Genomic DNA, 18,495 nt, shown 5'->3' on the forward strand with positions numbered 1-18,495 from the left:
TGAGTGTTAAAATGTGGAAGTCATTATTATTAATGCAAACTTGTGTACAAGTTTCATGCAAATTATTAAATGGTTTAAACGTTTTTTACGTGTACAAGTTTCATACAAATTAAATGGTTTTAACTTATTTATGTGTGCAAGTTTCACACAAATGAAATTTTTAAACATTAACAACATCTAACTCCAAGGCTACAGCTGTCTACAAAGTAATTGTCCACAAATTAAAACTTGCTGCAAATAATTGACATGCTGAAGATGGAAGCTTCAATTCATAAACATGGGGACAAAGAAACTGAGAAAAACTGAGAAGTTTAATAATTAAATATATTTTTATTAAAGCTCAGTATGAAAATACTGGCACAATTCGTATACTGATTACTCTTTACAATTCGTTAGTCCATACATTACAATATTCCGTTAAAAGAAAGATGTCTGAGAAAATGATCATGTACATCAAAAACACGAAAAAAAATCTCCTGAAATCTTATTGAAAGGATATATTGATACATAAATATAAATATAAAATTATTTCCATGCTAACACTTTATGTACTACTATAGATTCAAACTTAAATTAACATGTGATAAAAAATTTAAATAGTGTGTGGTTTCTTTAAAATCCAAATCTCTATATTCTTTTGGCATTGGCATTTTCAATAAATGTATGAAGATTTTTGTAACCATAAAATGAAACAAATTCATTATAATTGACTATTTCCTTGAATATACTTTATATTTGAAAAGATACCAAGAAAACCATAAGACGATGTTGATTGGGCACTCTGGAGCAAAACATACTGCAAAGAATGTGTGTTTAAATAGCTATACACTCAAAGCTTTAACTGTTTTGACATCTTTTTAATTTTTTTGTCTTGGAATGTGCTAGTTTTTGTGTAAATGTCTTGATACCATTGGCAAAAGATCAGATCACAGTTATTCATATTTACGTTTGAAAATTGATGTTTTATGGCTTAATTATTTTTCGGCAGTTTTCCCTACAAATTGAGATCTGTTCTATTGTGAGTCATGTTATATGACTGAATCGAAGGCGTGCAAAAATCAGCTGATTCTAAGACAAAAATTAAAAGAAAGTCAAAACTGTCAATTTGTGAGAATGCAGCTTTAAAACAAGATTGTTCCTGAAAAAACATGAAAATTTGAAAGATTTAGATGTAGAGTCCTTACCCCAACCCAATTTTGCACAGTGGAAGGCCCTTAAAGATGTATTTTGCGCATGGCTGCCTTAAAAATGTCCTACACAATTCATTTAATTGATTTTGATTTATATGAATTAAAAATTTACTATTTAAATAAATAAGAAAACATTCAATAATTATTTTCAGAAAGAACAGCAACTATCATTAAATAATTCAGAAAAATCATATGACATGTGAAAATATTTCATATCAAATATTGGCAATTATGACCGAGTTGAAATTCTGTACCATGCATTAAGAATTCAAACACATAAGGTCACAAATTTCACAAACATTAACAATTGTCAAGCCCATTCGAGAGACATTCGGCCGATTGTTGAGAACTTTGTGTAAGTTAACTACGTTGTTAACGTCATCGTTGTTAACTTTCAAATCTTCACTGCTCTGAAAATTTAATTGATACACTTGTGATCTGCAGTATTTCTAACAAGATTTGAGGCAACTGTTAAGGTGTACTTGTTTATATTCAAATATATAAGCACATTGTAAAATATTTCACATTTAAAAGTTAACAATGAGGTCACATTGTTTATTTTAATAATGTACTTAACAATCGGCCCATTGAAAGTCACTCTTGTTTTTAAATGAACATTCGACATTCAGCTAAAAAATGCTATTGAAAAAAATATGTACAAATTCCATATGTGATAGAGTCATTTATTTGATATTTAGCCAAAAGAGTTAGCCGTTTCGGTCTGTCCAGGAAATCCGTCAAATTGTTATTGTTGGTTAACAGTGATGAAGTACTATTTAGTAGACTGGACTACTCTCTTGATCGGTCTGTCCAGGAGATATCTGTCAAGTGTTGTTGGTGAAATGTGATGAAATACTATTTAGTAGACTAGAATGTCTCTCGTTTTGGCCGGTCCAGGAGATATCTGTCAAGTGGCTGTTGTTGGTAAACCGTGATGAGCTACTAATTAGTAGACCGGACTGCTCTCTCGTTTCGGCCGGTCCAGGAGATATCTGTCCAATGGCTGTTGTTGGTGAGCAGTAATTGAGTCTGAAGCAACAAAGTTTATGTTACTAAGTAAGTATAAGGGTAACATTCATCAGGGATGATAACAGAGCCAAGTTGCCAATCCTGAAAATGTCTGCGTGGGGTTCAGGGGGCCGCTAAAGGCCCCCGATGGGTCCAGGGCAAAGCCCTGGTGGGGGGACAAGGGGGGCAAAGCTTTCCGTATTTCAGGGTTTCGAATACCCTTTTTTGCCTTAGAAGTGTTCAAGGAGTACACCTTTCGGTTTGGTAGATATAATTATGTTCAACAGGAGACATCAGAACAATTATCAGGAATCTTAGCAGTGAAGTTCTTTGTCTTTAAATAAAGTTAAATTTACTTTTTTCTACCTGAAGTCACAGGCATTAGACATGTACCTGACATTTTGGTTCAGTTGTCCACTTCCCATAAAACTCAACAGTCTACACTGTGGGATGTTTGATTTATAATAATGAACAACGTATCGATTATCATGCTTGCAAATGTTTATTGTAAGTGTTAATTATTCAATTTTTATGTATCATATAGAGTATTTATTCCATGTTCTGCACATTTGACGAGAATATAATGTTATTAATTATTATATTTATTATTCCAAGTAATATCCAAACGGGACTTAAATGCTTTGACAGCGTAGCCGTGGACTTTGACATATTCTGGTCCCTAAGCCAGATTCTTTCCCCTCATGGTGTTAAACGAGTCCAGAGCACACAAACTAGATTGTCCCACGGCAGTTCAAGTCTCTCAAACAGCCTTTCAAATTCTATGAAAATTGATTCAGAATCAGCCCTTGTGATTTTTAAGGAGGCCAAATGTCTCAACACTATTTCTTTCTCTATAGCAGGAAAATAGCTGAAACAGTTTTCTCATTGTGTTTGTTGACTTGTCTTAGTTGAAACAAAACCGAGATCCATTAACTCCTCCACATGTTCATCATTGAAATGGCTAGCCACTCCGTAAGTCATCTTGTATGATGCTGAACACCTTTGAAGTTTTAATTCGCTGAGAGCTTTTGTATCTTTGGCAAGTGTCCTAAGTAAGACACACTACTGTGGTGCCAGGGAGCATGTTCAGTCATAAATCCAAGTATCATTGCCTCTGGATTGAATTGTCAGTCATTGACAGGAACAACTGGATGCATTGGCTGAGGTATCTGTTCATCCCTGACTTTTGTAACCATCAACATACCTGGAAATACAAATTACAACTATATAATTTAAATCTCACTCAAACTGGGTCCTCAAGAAGTTTTGTTGAACTGTCTCAAATAGAAAATAAAATGACTGCCTCTACGTAATATGTATTACTACTACAAAATATTTATTCTTTTTTTTTATTTGAACCAAACCAATTTTCATTTGAACCTCCCATTGTGGTCAACAGCCAATTCTTATTGAGAACAATGCTTCAAACATTATGAGAATAATAAAGAAACGGTTTACAGCGTAAACTTCAATCAGCCAAATAAAATTTGTAAAATAAAAATCGATTATTATGACACAATCCGAATCGGGATGTCCGAAATAATGCTACATGCGCAAAATTCATTATTAGTTTGATCACTTTCTATAAACTTAAAAAGAAACGTTTCGGGAATTCCTCTTAAAAATAAATGGCAAATATACCCTTTAAATAGACGAATCTATGTTTTGAAGTTTGTGGTGGTCGTTTTTTCCCCAATTTTCCAATACCCGTTTATTCGTCTTCGTCGTCTGTCATATCCGGATACGACCATCCGGATACTGTCTTCTAGTCCCATCGGTAATTTCCGTAATCACCGGATGCTATCTTAACCAATCATATAGCTCGATTGCCAAGACGTAAATAGGTTCGTTAATTTCCGGCTTTACACTTCCGGAAAACTCACCTTTCGTACCCATATTGTTCGAAATGAGCTCGATTCGCTCGCTGTACCCCTCCCCCCAAGAAAAAACTCAACGGATTTACATAAATCTCAAAATCGATCCGTGGGGCCTTAAATCCGGAATTCCGGATTAATCCGGAATTTTATCATCCCTGATTCATAAAGTATGGTCCGTAACATGATTTCTTGGTACAAGAGTCATTCCTACTCCACACATTTTTTGTTGTCAATAGAATTCGGTCTCTTAAATTCACCTGTCAAGCAATGTCACCATGATCCTTTTGACATTCTCATTTCTAACCTGAAAATCAATCAGAATTTTCTACTGACCATAGCAAATGTTTAAAGACTCTACAAGAAGTCATTCTAAAGTTACTGAACAGAAACAAAACCGTGACAATCAAGATGCTTTAAAGATGAAACAACCATAAAGTATCTTATAAAGCACAAATATATTCAAAGACGGTTCAGGAAATAAATGTTTTCAGAGCAGAGCAGGACTTTCATCAAAGTATGTCAGTTTAATCTACAATTGCATTCCCCTTCATTGTTGTTTTGTTTTGAACCAAATACTTTGCCAGACTTGTAAACTTCAATTGTCAATTTTTCAATTCCTTTTTCTTGCAAACTGGGAGTGAAGGAGGAACATGCTTTAATCCCCAAAGCACAAATAATTCATATAAATGATTGATCATACAATGAATAACTAACTACATGTATATCAAGGTTCAGCTTTTCAATTGGTCAAGGGGCATGAACCAACAATTATTAAAGCTGGGGTTACGGACCATGAATGATGATTTACACACTTTTTGTGATGGTAACATGTGATTAAGTTTCATGTGAGTAACCACGGACCTATAAACCATGGATTGGCAACTCTCATCTGTGTTAATCCGATTAGCTCAAACTCACGCGTGCAGCGCGATTTCATTCCGAGATCTTACCGTTTGGTCGTTTTCGAGACGTCCGACATCGGCCGAATATATACATGAAGGAAAACATTAATTAAAACTAAATATAAATTTAATCAGGAATATATTAGGTCCTGATTAATACTCTGATGATTAGAGAAAATGCAATAACGACAAACTACAAACATATTACATGCGACATGTCGATCGCGGTTTTAAAAATAATTATCAGCAGAGCTGGTGGAAATAACCGAAGATCGCCGTTAATCACCGATCAAAGATTCGGTGGAATTTTCCGATATTTGCCGAGCGCGCGCTAAGGATTGTTGGTAAATTATTATTTCTTATCGTTTCACCGATATCAGGCAGTTGCCAATCCATGGTTTATAGGTCCATGGAGTAACTCAAATGTTTTTTAGCGATGGTCAAGTTTATGTTCATCGCCAACAACTCGATTGACTTTTTCTTACAGAAATGAACAATCAACAATAAGTAGATATTGTTATGGATTCCTACAAGAAATTCAGCTGTAACAAAAATGGAAAATACCGTACGAAATTGAAACAATTTCAAGTATTAAAGTGCGATGTAATAGCTTACCAAGTATCCAGCTGGGTTTTACACACGTGAGACCAGGGTGGAAGTCACTGCCTACATACACACTTGCCCTCTCACGGTTCCCAGTCACCTGGCAAATATAGGAAAACTGTATTTTAACATACACACACACATATACAGTATTAGCACCCTAATAAAATCGCCAATCATGAAATCATTTATCAAGGTGTCCAAAGCTAATATTTTAAACATATTTAAGTTATGGTCAACATTAAATTTGTCCCTAAATGCAGGTCTTCCAGCAGTCACTAACAAAAAAGTAGGAAAAAAGTAGGAGGTTTTCTGACAGAAAAGAAGGAAATAGTAGGAATATTTTTTACAAAGAAGTAGGAAAAGTTGGAATATTTCTGGTTAAATATGTATATTAATAGCTATTAAATTACCTAGAGGAGATGTTTTTAATGCGAAATCATACCATTCTATATGCCACATTGAATATTTTAGTGAATGATGCTTGGTCGGTTTCTGTTGCTGAACTGTGTGGGTGAAAAGATGATGCTCGTCAAAGTGGAACATGTTGCTACACCTTTCAACAACAGAAACCAGCCAGTTTGACATCTTTTTTTCATTTTCTGCAAATAAAACTAGCACAAAAATCAAACTTTAATATTTTTGCGGACTTTATTTTCAAAAAAGTAGGAATAGTAGGAGTTTTTTAGAAAAAAGTAGGAAGCTGTTAAAAAAACAGTAGGAAAAAGTAGGAACGCTGGAAGGCCTGTAAATGCCAAATGGCCATGACATTGACACCAATGCTATGACAAATAGATAAACAAGATGCCAAATGTCACAAAATCAGACATCCTAGTATGAGAACACCAAGTTTGGTGATAAGTGGTTGTACCTCAAGCTAAATGTAGAGAGCAGACACTGTTAATACAGTTTTGCCAATTCAAGAGTTATTACTCTGGAGTGACTGGAGCAACATGGCTGGTATTTAAACTTATTATGACATTACACATTCTGACAAAATTTGGTGACAAATGCATCTAAAGTTATGAGTGGACAATATACTAGACGTCATATGCCAGACCACCAGCCCACTCACCCGTAAACTGCAGGTAAAAATAAAATATGTACCATTTTTTGTTTTAAAACAGGTGTATAAAAACATATCTTTGAAAAAAAAAACTAGTATAAGACCAATGCAACGAAAATTCATTTTTCCTTACCTGGCCACCTGCAAGCTTTAAGAACTGTACGAGGTGTTGACGGGGTGGACTGGCCCTACCAGAAATGTATACAGGACCTATTGAGGAGAATAAGGACTGACGGTAGAACCCTGGCGACCTCTCACGCTCCAATCTGCTCACCTGGGTAATAAGAAAGTTTATATGAAAATTTTTAAACCAAGAGCATAGCAACAAAACATAATCATCTGATTTCTTTCTATTTTCAGTCAAAAAGCAAGTATCAACAAATTATTAAAGCTTTTACTAGCTAAATGCAAAAAGCAAAATGCTGATGATGCATAATACAACACGAAAAGCATGATCCAACAAAACAAGGTTGTAAAAGAATGTTGTTTTTCCCATGTATATTTGCACATACCCTACACGATGGGTAAATTTCATGGGCCTCAAACTCCTGTTCTTCAATCCATCGTCCTGCCTCTAGGGAAAGTAAAACCTGTCAGACACAATAATACAATAACATTAATATCTTCTTCAATCCACATTACCAACTCTAGGGAACATAAAACCTGTCAAACATATCACTGATATATTAACATGTACATCGGTTGTCCTTTTAGCAAAATGCTAATTTACTCAATTCCATCAAAGTTGTCGCAGGTTTAAATCTTGGTCCAAATTTTTTTTGGTAGTAAAATGTTTCTTAGAACTGGCTTGTCAGAAAGACGTGGTAGATTGAATAATAAGTGTTTTCAATAAAAATTATTTCAATGAAAGCGAAAACACATTTGAACTATTTATTTTGGTCAAAGATTTCATCTGACTGTTGACTGTAATCTTAACCTTTGATTGACTCTCAAAAAAACCCGATAAGCATTCAAAATCTACCCACCCATTCCTTTGTGACAAGCCATAACCCTCTAACAAGGCACTGCAGCACATTGAGTGTACGTCTTGCCTCCCCACATATCACATGGCTGGTCGTGTCGCTCACAGACTCGGATATCACAAATCCACCTAGCTTCTTCACAACCGATATGATGACATCTTGCTCACTGAAACATGGACAATCTTAATTGAAAAACAATCAAGCAGTGCAAATGGGATAAACCATTCAAACCGATATAAGGTTGAAAACATTAACAATTCAAACCGATATAAAGTTGAAGACATTTACCATTCAAACTAGTATAAGGTTGAAAATGATTGCCATTGAAACTGGTAAAAGTTAACAATACCCATTTAAACTGGTATAATGTTGGAATCAATAACCATTCAAACAGGTTAATGGATAAAAACAATAGCCATATAAACCAAAATAAAGTTGAAAAAGATAACCATTCAAAATGGTACAAGTTTGAAAATGATTAACATTCTAACCGGTCTAAGATTGAAAACTTTAACCATTTCAATTGGTATGAGTTTGAAAATGATAAACATTCAAACCAGTATATTAACAAAAAGGTTAAAAACAATAACCATTCAAACCAGTATATTAACAAAAAGGTTAAAAACAATAACCATTCAAACCGGTATAAGATTGAAAACGATAACCTTTCAACCGATAATCATTCAAACTGGTATTAGATGGTAAAAGACAGCCTGACTTTCAAACTGCTACGAAAATGATTATCTTTATTTGATAGGTGCTGGTAAAACAGATAGTTTCAGATGATTACCATTTCATCTGATTTGACATGAAGGAAAGTTCTGACATGTAAGATTTCAGAATATTAACTAGATAGTAGGAAGTTGTTTTCTATAGAATTTGACATTTTTTTCAAGTCAATTTTAGACTGATTTCACCAAATATTTATAATTTAAAAATGAAATCTGATACTACTAAATTGTTCTCAACATTTTTCTCATGTGAATTATCTTTCCTAGGGTTTTATCTAGTGTAAAATTTTGGTAAGAAACTCGTTCTCCCAACAGAGGAACATTATTTTATTTTTAACAATTATCATGTAAAGACGTATCTTACTGAGAATGTAGGTTAGTCATGACGAGCGACGGTCTGATAACTTTCCCAGAGCTGTTCAGTCGAACCCTCTTTCCTCCTCCAACACTATGGTCCGACTCAGAGGCTGTACTGTAATTTGAGTCAGGTTCGTTTATTGTATTTAACACAGATCTTTTCCCAACTTTTTGTTTCTTATTCTGTTTTCGTGACAGGTTAAACTCATCCACACTCCGCCTTGGATTTCTTAGAAGTGTTGAAACATCTGAGTCATTATACGCCCTTGACATTGACATGGATAATGTTGTCTCTCTAATAGAGCACACCAAGCTATTATCCTTGGTCAAATTGAGCTGTGTTGTTACATCATGGATTTTTGTTATAGGCCCTGGCTGTAAGGAATCGTTTCCAGATTTTCTCTTATCCTCATCATCTTCAATATGAGTATCATTGACCTGAAAATCTTTTCTTTTATTTGCTTTGTTGGTTCTTCCAGGATCAGGTTTAGCTGAGCTGGATCGTTTATTACCTGAGGTTTTATTACATTTACTATCATCCACATCATCTTTGACCCCAGCTTTTGAATCTTTGACAGCCTTCTTCCTTCTACCTCTCTTAGGTTTATCATTACTAGGTGAACTTTCATCAGCTTCTTCAACAGAAGTGTCTACACTTTTTCTTTTGCCACCTTTCTTACCCTTATGAGCAGTTTCATTAGGATATACACTATCACAACTAATCACAATTTCATTAGCATCTGTCTTCTTGCTCATCACATTTTTCCGTCCCTTTCCATTATTTTCTTTACAAGACTCCAGAGGTTTATCAGTGTCTGAACTCTTCTTCGGATCAACCAAAACCGAATGCTGGTCTGTTAGATCCGTCAAAGACATCAATTTTTTCTTTCTTCCTTTCTGGGGCATTCCTTTAGTTACACCATCTTTACTGTTTTGTACAGTTGTCTCCTCATTAACCAAACCCGTTCCTTTAACACAAACACTCCTTCTACTCCTACTGTTTCTTCTACTTGGCTCAGGACAAGCCAAATCTGATGCAGACTTAGATTTTGTAAACTTAGGCCCTTTAGCTTTCACAACATTTTCATAAGTATCTTCCAAGTGACCTTCCAAATTTCCTTTATACTTGGTTAACTTAGGCTCCTTATCTTCCACTTCTTTATCTTTAGACTCATCTTCAAAAGTTTTCTTCATTGTCTCACCTCTTTGAGCTAATAAATGTGCTCGATCTGAATGAATGATGTCATCCAACAACTGTCCTTTCACAGAACTGTTAAGACGCTCAATATCGCAATCCATCTCTTTGCTTGTTTTTGTGGAATCATTTCCACTGTCCATTCTATCACAATTTTCACCCGGAGTATTGCCAACACTATCTGTCTCATTTAAAGACTCCATCACTTGTTTAATGGACAGTCTCCTCGACTTTCTTCTATTTGGCTTCGTGTTTTCCGATAAGGTTTCTGTACTTTTCTGTTTATTTTTCTGCAGTTTGCCAGATTCTCCAACACTTTGATTATGATCTGCTGTGTGATCAAAATCAACTTTAGTTTTCCTACGAGCATTTTTCTGATTTTTCTTTGCTGCAGTCTTATCCTCTTCATGTATCACTTCAGCACCATCTGACAAACCTTTTTGGTCACCTGTGTCACAAAGAGTTCTCCCTTCATTTGGCACAAATTTATCCTTCGCCCTAGCTACCACTGGAGAAATATTCCCAAAACCTTCAATTTCATCAAAGTGTCCATTACTATGCAGTTTCATTACACTGCTGTGTCGAACTTTCTCTGAGATATTTTTAAGTTCCTTCCCAATATGTCCAATACCATTCACTCTACAAACTATTGGAGACATGTCAGTTGCATCACTATCAATATAAGGAACATGTTTTTTGTTTTGGGTACTACAAAATTGGGCATTATGCCTCTTCTTTTCACTACCAAACTCTGAACCATCATTTTCAAAATTATAACAATTTCGTACCCTGTCTTCTATTAAAGACCTATTTGCAGTTTCAATATCATTTAGTAGTAATTCTTTTCCTTTCAGCTTAGTCAAACCAGCCTCAGTTCTTTCAGTTCCATCTCCTTCACCATCACAATTATCATCACCCCCTACTGTTAGACCATCAACATCTGCAATCTCTTTAACAACATCATCAACCGCATTCCCAAAAGCCCTACAGTTCACACCAGTTTTGACCACACTAGCAATCTCCTGTGAGTCAAGAAGATGTAATGAAGTGTCCGGACTTGACTGGTTGCTCTTGTTCAAGGTCTGGTTAATGCTGCTGGCATAGCGATGGATGTCGTCGTCCACTGACTCTGGACCACTCTCCTCTCCATCTGTAAACAAGCAAACTGATCATTTTATGTGCTTGTTAAAGTTTTCAACGGCAAACCTGAAAGTTGGGTTAACATTCAACAACAAAACTGATTTAAAAGCATTTTTTTTCCTTAACCAATTTATGGCCGAACTTCGCTCCCAATCCCAATATAACACATTTACTTTTTCCTGAAATGTAAAATTGAATTACCAATTCTAGTTTTTAAAAAAATAACAAATATTAGATATACAATTTATCACTTTTTTATTATTTCATATAAAAATGACCCCCAATCTGTATTTTGCATGGAAGTCTTGATGAATGCTTTAAGATACAACATTTATCACATCCTTTTTTCTTTTCTGTGAAATTTTGTGAAGCATTCTTGTTCATTTTTAAGCATTCCCAAAAGGTTGAGAGAGAAACAACAATGAAAGAAAACACACATCATTATTAACATCAAATTTGTACATAATTTGCATATTCAATGATTTATTTTTTTTTAAACGAGGGCAGATTTGCTAGGGTGATGATCAATTATGCAATCAAACAAAGCGTCTTAAATAACAATATATAATTTCCTGTTTGACATCATAGTAGGCGGAGAAAAGTTGCAAAACATTTGATCACCAGGTTGCCTAGCAACAACTCAACAACATGTTTATTTCTCGTCAATGGGTAGCAAAATTTGACATTTTTTTGCTGGAAAATCTCTTTATTCATAAATGCTTGCACTGAAATTCCCCGGGGTCAAGGTTGACTCATACTTTGTACTTACAACTTCAGGTTATTTACAACGTTTTAGCGTCAAAACCCGGGAGCTCGGGTCAATTGAAAACCCTGTATAAAGCAGAGAAAAGCAGTCACCACTCACCAAAGAGTGTTTTCTGGATCGGTTTGAGGATGGCTAGTCTCTCAATGTCACTTTCATCATCACACATGCTGGTCACTGAGCCTTGATCACCACCAGCTAAAGAAAATAAATAAATATGTATATATATTTTAGATATTTGGCAGTTGAAACGTAATATGACTTCAATAAAACACCATTCCTAACATTATCATAATGTTCAAGTTCTTGACAGTCCAATACAATGTACCCTTTTCTACCTTAGCAACCTGTCCCTCTTCTGCAGCACACTGTCCTTTTTAAAACCTAGCTTAAGCTCTAATGTATATATATTTAGATATGTGCGTGCTTGTAATTAAGGATAGACTGTTGCGTAAAAAGCATACCGGGGTACTCAAATAAGCACAACCTTCAACTTTCTCAATTGCTACCAATTACACTAAAATATGTTTCAAGTTTTTAGTCCATTTTTAGTGGTCAAAATGAGCATAAGCCCTGTGCTGGTAAAATGATTGCAAGGATAGTTCAAAATCTTAATTTTAAATATCAAGACTTGTTTCAATGACTTGAGCTAAGCAGTTATGCACCAGTCAATTGTAACAAGGGCCCCACCCCCACCCCCCAGGTCCGGAAAATAGCGGGGACTTTGACTTTCAGTCCAGCCAACCCCGGGTAAAATCCTCGCCTTGCGGGGATGAACTGATGGTCAGATCCCTGCCAAATGCCCCCGCCCCCAGGGAGCCTATGTAAGGCCCATTCCTGTCTATATTTTGCACGAAGACAAAACCACCGCATTCATCCGGCACTGCGGTGAAAGGTAAAAACACGGCCCATTTCCCTGGCTATCCCCGGTATACCCCCGATTCATAACAGCTTGATTGTATCCTTACCTCCATCCTGACCTTCCCTTGCCATCAGTACTTTTTTCTTCCATTCCCTCATGCTGGGCGGGGTGTCGGGGATCGTCAGACGAATGGGGGTCAGCACATAGTTCTCATCCTGTTACAATAATGATGTAATACAGATTTTATAATGAGGGCACATTTTAGATAATCCATTCATGATTCATACAGTAAATGCTACTGTTAAGTTTTCATTTTTTAGTTTTAACATTTATAAGGCTTTCCCCTGAGAGCTTTTTTTGTAAGCAATTATAGTATTTAAGAAACAAATTAATAAGCCACCTGGGTTCGATATCCAGCCTGGGCGCATGTGAGTTTGGTTTGTGGTCACCAAGTCGGACAAGTGGGTTTTCTCCGGGTACTCCAGTAAAAAAATACACTCTTGTGTCAAGCAGTTTGCAAGGAAGGGTCAGGTTGACCTAAACATGGGTTTATTTTTTTAGACCTTAGTATGTTGAGGCAAAAAAGTACATCATATATAAAAGTTTCAGATAATGCAAGTCTACAACTAGTTATACCGGAGAGCGTGGCTGTGTGTCGAAAGCTAGAATCTCCATATGTGGTGAGTTGCGAGGGGTGTCTCCGTTAGACAGCAGCTTGTTCATGTTCTCAAGGCGTGTGCGTTTACGTTTAAGCCGCTCTGTGCTGCTGGCAAGCTCTTCTTCAAAGTCCAATGGCTGCATTGACTTTGCTTTCTGGAAAAACATAAATGACAGTATAAAAGGAAATGTATGTTATTACAGTTAAAAATGTCTAGCTTGATTTATAAAATGTTCAAATAATTAATTCGTTCACCTTGTAATAAGTTATCATTTTCTGTGAGACTTCAGTGCTCATCTTAACACGTAGATATCTTCTAATCTTTTAAAGACCTTTTCAATCTTTAAATTTAGAGCTGCACTCTCATAGATTTACCCTTTAACAACTTTTTTATTTTTTGTCTTGGAAAGAGCAAATTTTTCCGTAAATATTGGCAAACCAATGATAAAACATTGCTGACAAAAGATCAGATCACAGATTTTCATATTTCCATTCGAAAATTAAAGTTTTGTAGCTTAAATCGTACATTTTTTTAACTTTAGTATTAAAATCTGCAATCTAACTTTTTGTCTGTAGTCTTATATAACTGGTTTCCATGCATTTTTTCAAAAATCGGCTCTTTCCAAGACAAAAAAAAAAGAAAAAAAGTTGTCAGAACGCAGGTGCGCTATCAAAATTACCAGTAGTACAAGCTTGCAAGCCGCTGCATCACAGGCAGCAGTTACATTGACCTCCCTCCCTATAGAAAGTGTTGTTTTCTTTTGAATTTCACCACCAAAAATGATTGAAACATTGCTTACCGGTAACATTTTTCACAAAAATCTTAATATTAACCAAAATTACAACAATATTTCTTTAATACCTCATTTTATACTTTTATAACATGGGCCATGGCCAAAGATTGTGTTTTGTCAACATTGAACAAAACTGCTGCCTGTGCTCTGCACATGTAAAAAGCTTTCTAAGCTTTCCCAATTCAATACTTCCCAAAGCAGGGAGTGTGCAAATGTAATGCTAAGAAGGGCATGCTAAGAATCCAGACTTGTTTAACAAAATACTTAACTTCTAGAGATAGATTAAAGGTGTCACCTTAAGTTTTGTCCTGAGCAGCGGAGTTCCCTTGAGGCTTGGTACAATCGCTGGATACATCCTCTCTGAGACATGTTCCTGGTTTAGTCTACAACTATAAAACATATTTTCTCACATATATGTGTGTTCAAAGTCATACAAAAATACAAGGTATAGTCTATAACTGCAAAACATCTTTTCTGACATATATTTGAGTTTAGTCAAACAAAAACTCCAGGGTTTAGTCTACAACTATTAAACAATCTTTATTCTTTCCTCACATATATGTGTGTTTAGTCATACAAAAATTCCAGGGTGTAGTCTAAAACTATAAAACATCCTGCCTCACATATATTTGCGTTTTGTTGTACAAAAAATCAAGGTTATGCGCTACAGCTTAGTTTAAACCTATAAAACATATTTCCTAACACATATGTGTGTTTATAGTCTTACAAAAAATTCCTGGGTCAACACAACTATAAAATGTGTGTTTAAACACTATATTGTCCATCACCTAAAACCTACAAGTAGGAGAAATTCTGAATGTCATTGATTACCGAATATGCTATTTTAACTTGTAATGCCTATGAGATGAAAAGGAAAATCTATTATTTTGGTTTACAACACAGGTGACAGACTTTAAAAACGGTAGAGTCGGCACCTATATTTGTAGGTAGGGTCGGGTAACTAACCTGATCTAAAAGAATTTTTTAGGTCAAATAATATAATTAGTAACAAGGCAAAAAACGTTTACCTACTTTTCAACCCAGAGAACAGAGACAAGGTGCACTCCTTTCCTCTTGGCCTTGTTGATTGTACGTTTGCTACCCTCCCTGAGCACAACATGAGTGACATTATCCTCAAACTTCTTAACAACTGTGGCTCCTAGCTGTTCCAGCTCACGTCTCACAGACTCTGTACGGTTATCATGGCCTGACCTAACCTCAGCATAGGCAACAACATCTGTAAGTAGGGAAATAGGCTTATAAATTCATTAACATTTACAGGGTTTTCAATAACTTTGGGCTGAATCGTCCCAATAAATAATGTTACCGACCAGTTTCCTTATGTTTTGATAAAAAAAAATTTTTTAAATGGTAAATTCTAACCAGCTAAAAACAAATTTAGAATCATAATATTATATTGAATTCTGTTTCCTATGTAGCATGCTTATGCTATTCCAAAATATATATTCAAATGCAGCTAACTGCTCAGCAAACTTTAACCCGCAAATGGTGTGCTCAGGCAGAATTCAAACCTATCAAAACATGAATTATTTCAAGAAACTTTCATGTCATTTGATACTTTTGTTTTTTAAATAAAACATTGACTGAAACAGGGTATTTTGGGGAGGGTAGTTTGGGAAATGACCTTAACTTGTGTTTGGGAAATTTGGTCAAGGATAACACACACAGACAATAGGAACCTTTCAAAATCCTGTCATCAACCACTTGAGTAGCAGGCAAATCCTCTTCTGACATAAATGGATCCTCATTTTCAGTGTCCATTGCAAGAAACCTGAAACTGCAATATGAGAGACATTTTAAAAATTTCACTCGGTGTAATTGAAAGACAAATAATAACTTTAATTTATAATGCCTTTGAGAGAAAAAAGCCTTTAAATTTGTTGATACCCTTTTTATATATTTTAATTTAAAATGATATGTTTTACGATTGTGAAACAAATTACAACAACATTATATTAATCACTCTTATTCATTGGCAAGATTTTACAAGAAACTGGGAGTACGCACAGGAAACCCACTTCTCCGGTTTGATGCCAAAAAACCAAACTCCAATCATCTTTTTTAAAGACGCTTTTGGGACGTTTCATTTGGTTAAGTTGGTTAACTTGTAAACCTTGGATAAATATTATAGTGGAGCGAAAATGTGCCACTAACTGGGTCGAATTGGACCAGGCCGAATAGGTTATGCACCAGTCATTTGCAACCACGGCCCTCCCAGGTCCGGGGAATAGCGGGGACTTTGACTTTGGCCCAGCCAACCTCGTGTAAAATCCCTGCCAAATCCCCCGCACCCCCTAGGTAAGGCCCATTCCTCGCTATATTTTTGCGAACACAAAACCATCGCATTCACCCGGCACTGCGGGGCCACCTGGAAGGTAAAAACACGGCCCATTTCCCCGGCTATCCGCCCGGACCTGGGGCAGTGGGGGGCCGTGGTTATAATTGACTGGTGCATTACAGAGACGAAATGATCGGGATTCCTAAATATACGTTAAATTGTCTTGTGAATGTACCTGCATAAACGTACCTTAGCTAAAACTGGTTTCAAATGAATACAGTTGTATCGAACACTATAAATATTGAAAAAATAAATCTTTAAAAATCCCGCAGTCTGAACTTAATTATGGATACGGAAACTTAATCGATTTTGTATCACAACGGTTACAGAAAACCAATATTAAACAGTGCCGGTTTATCGGCATTGTGTACACACCGGTCTCAAAAATAGACCGGTGTGTACACAATGGGTTTATGGGAGTTAAGTCTTATACGTTGATAATTTTGGTTTGACCCTGAATTCACATTTCATAAACCAGGCGTTAATGTACTGGACATTTGTTTGTATTTTTTTCAAGTCGACACTATAGAAACATATTTTATTTGTCTGATTTGGTATTATGTCAAAAGATGATGTACGAGTATGCATATCATTCTTTATCACGATCGAACCTCTGATGAATGAGAATGGCCAATACATGCATAGCACATCAATAAACAGCCAAAATGGTCATCATTGCGGAATGTTTGCTACAGGAAATGGAAATTCAAAAAAAGGTTTGTTTTGTTTTTTGGAGGCAAATCACATAATATAGATGCTACATCAATTGCATTCAGGTAAAATTGTATACGATCGAGGTAGTTTCTCTAACATTACTAATAGCGATATTTTAAAAATGGTCTAAAAGTGTTGTTTTTTCGATCTTGTTCTTTGTACCTCTAAGCAAGATCTTGGTTAAAATAAGGTTAATATACCGTTATCTCTGAATTATAGATCTCGGGCCTTGCATATCAGTCGGTGAGTACTCCGTTAAGATTGTTAGTCATTTTAGGTTTTTGGAACATAGTGCATAGACAGAATGTAACCCTGGTTAGAGCTACCCTGGTTCTTTAACGTGCACTAGTGTATAGCACTGTCACACGGGACCCCCTTTTAACGTCCCTCCCGAATGACGATTAGTATTTTTAGTGCTGCGACGGGGAATCGAACCAGTGACCCCTGGATTGACAGTCAAGTGCGTTACCAGTAGGGCACGGATCCGCCTAATATATGTAGGTAATGGTGTGGTTTCATAATGCTTGGCCCAGGTTCAGAGAAAGGAGAAACAGTTTGTGATTCCTCGCCTTTATTTCATTCGCTTAGAGATAACAACGTTATTTTAAATACACCCCAGTAAATTAACATTTTGACCTCACCTAACAATCCTTGATAAACACCCTAATTTAATATATTATATATGTAGTGTGTTGTTTGTGGAATTTTGTGTTGTTGTTCCACGTTCATGGTTTGTGATTGTTTGTGTTTGCGTTTTATGTCATTGGCATTGACCCTGTGTCATTAAACGGGGTTATGTTTAAACGTTTGACTACTGGACTTGTTTCTGTAGTTTTTCATATAAATATATAGAGAGCTACGACCCAATGATTAAAAGAGAACATGCTGTACCAGGGGCATGATGTCTGTGTCTAGTAAGTCTGCTATATAATATTATCCTGCTGATGCATACCAAAATGGGAAAACGGGCCAGAAAAGATTCACAACACTGATAAGCATTGTAACTCTCTCTATATATATGTACATGAACATTTCAAGTAAAAAAAAAACATGTAGGGAAATCAATACGTGTCAACGCACTCTCTAGTCTTGACGAAGTTTTAGTATTGAAAAAGTGAGGCAACCCGGGCATCGACATCAACAGCGTACGTATATACATACTGGGCGAAACTCCTGTTCTCACAACATTTTCTTGACAATGCACTGACCGCGAGTCTTGCTTTAAAATGTACCATTCTTACAAGAGATTTTTAAGATAATGTAATATCAAATTTATTTTTTACATTAAATAAG

The 18,495-nt window shown here is 35.8% G+C and overlaps 1 protein-coding gene across 1 annotated transcript; it reads right to left on the reverse strand.

The window, feature by feature from the left end:
- Positions 1 to 361: 361 nt before the first annotated feature.
- LOC128213319 (uncharacterized) lies at positions 362 to 16,784 on the reverse strand. Its single transcript, XM_052918922.1, has 13 exons — positions 16,678 to 16,784; positions 15,830 to 15,927; positions 15,162 to 15,366; positions 14,425 to 14,518; positions 13,314 to 13,490; positions 12,784 to 12,892; positions 11,918 to 12,013; positions 8,725 to 11,062; positions 7,633 to 7,795; positions 7,159 to 7,236; positions 6,780 to 6,920; positions 5,593 to 5,680; positions 362 to 2,219 (listed from the first exon to the last, which is right to left on the reverse strand). The coding sequence occupies exons 2-13, from the start codon at positions 15,909 to 15,911 to the stop codon at positions 2,137 to 2,139; spliced, it is 3,654 nt and encodes a 1,217-aa protein (XP_052774882.1). The 5' UTR covers positions 15,912 to 15,927; positions 16,678 to 16,784; the 3' UTR covers positions 362 to 2,136.
- Positions 16,785 to 18,495: the final 1,711 nt, after the last annotated feature.

The sequence above is a fragment of the Mya arenaria genome, chromosome 13 (genome assembly GCF_026914265.1).
Source record: "Mya arenaria isolate MELC-2E11 chromosome 13, ASM2691426v1".
In the NCBI taxonomy this organism is placed as follows: domain Eukaryota; kingdom Metazoa; phylum Mollusca; class Bivalvia; order Myida; family Myidae; genus Mya; species Mya arenaria.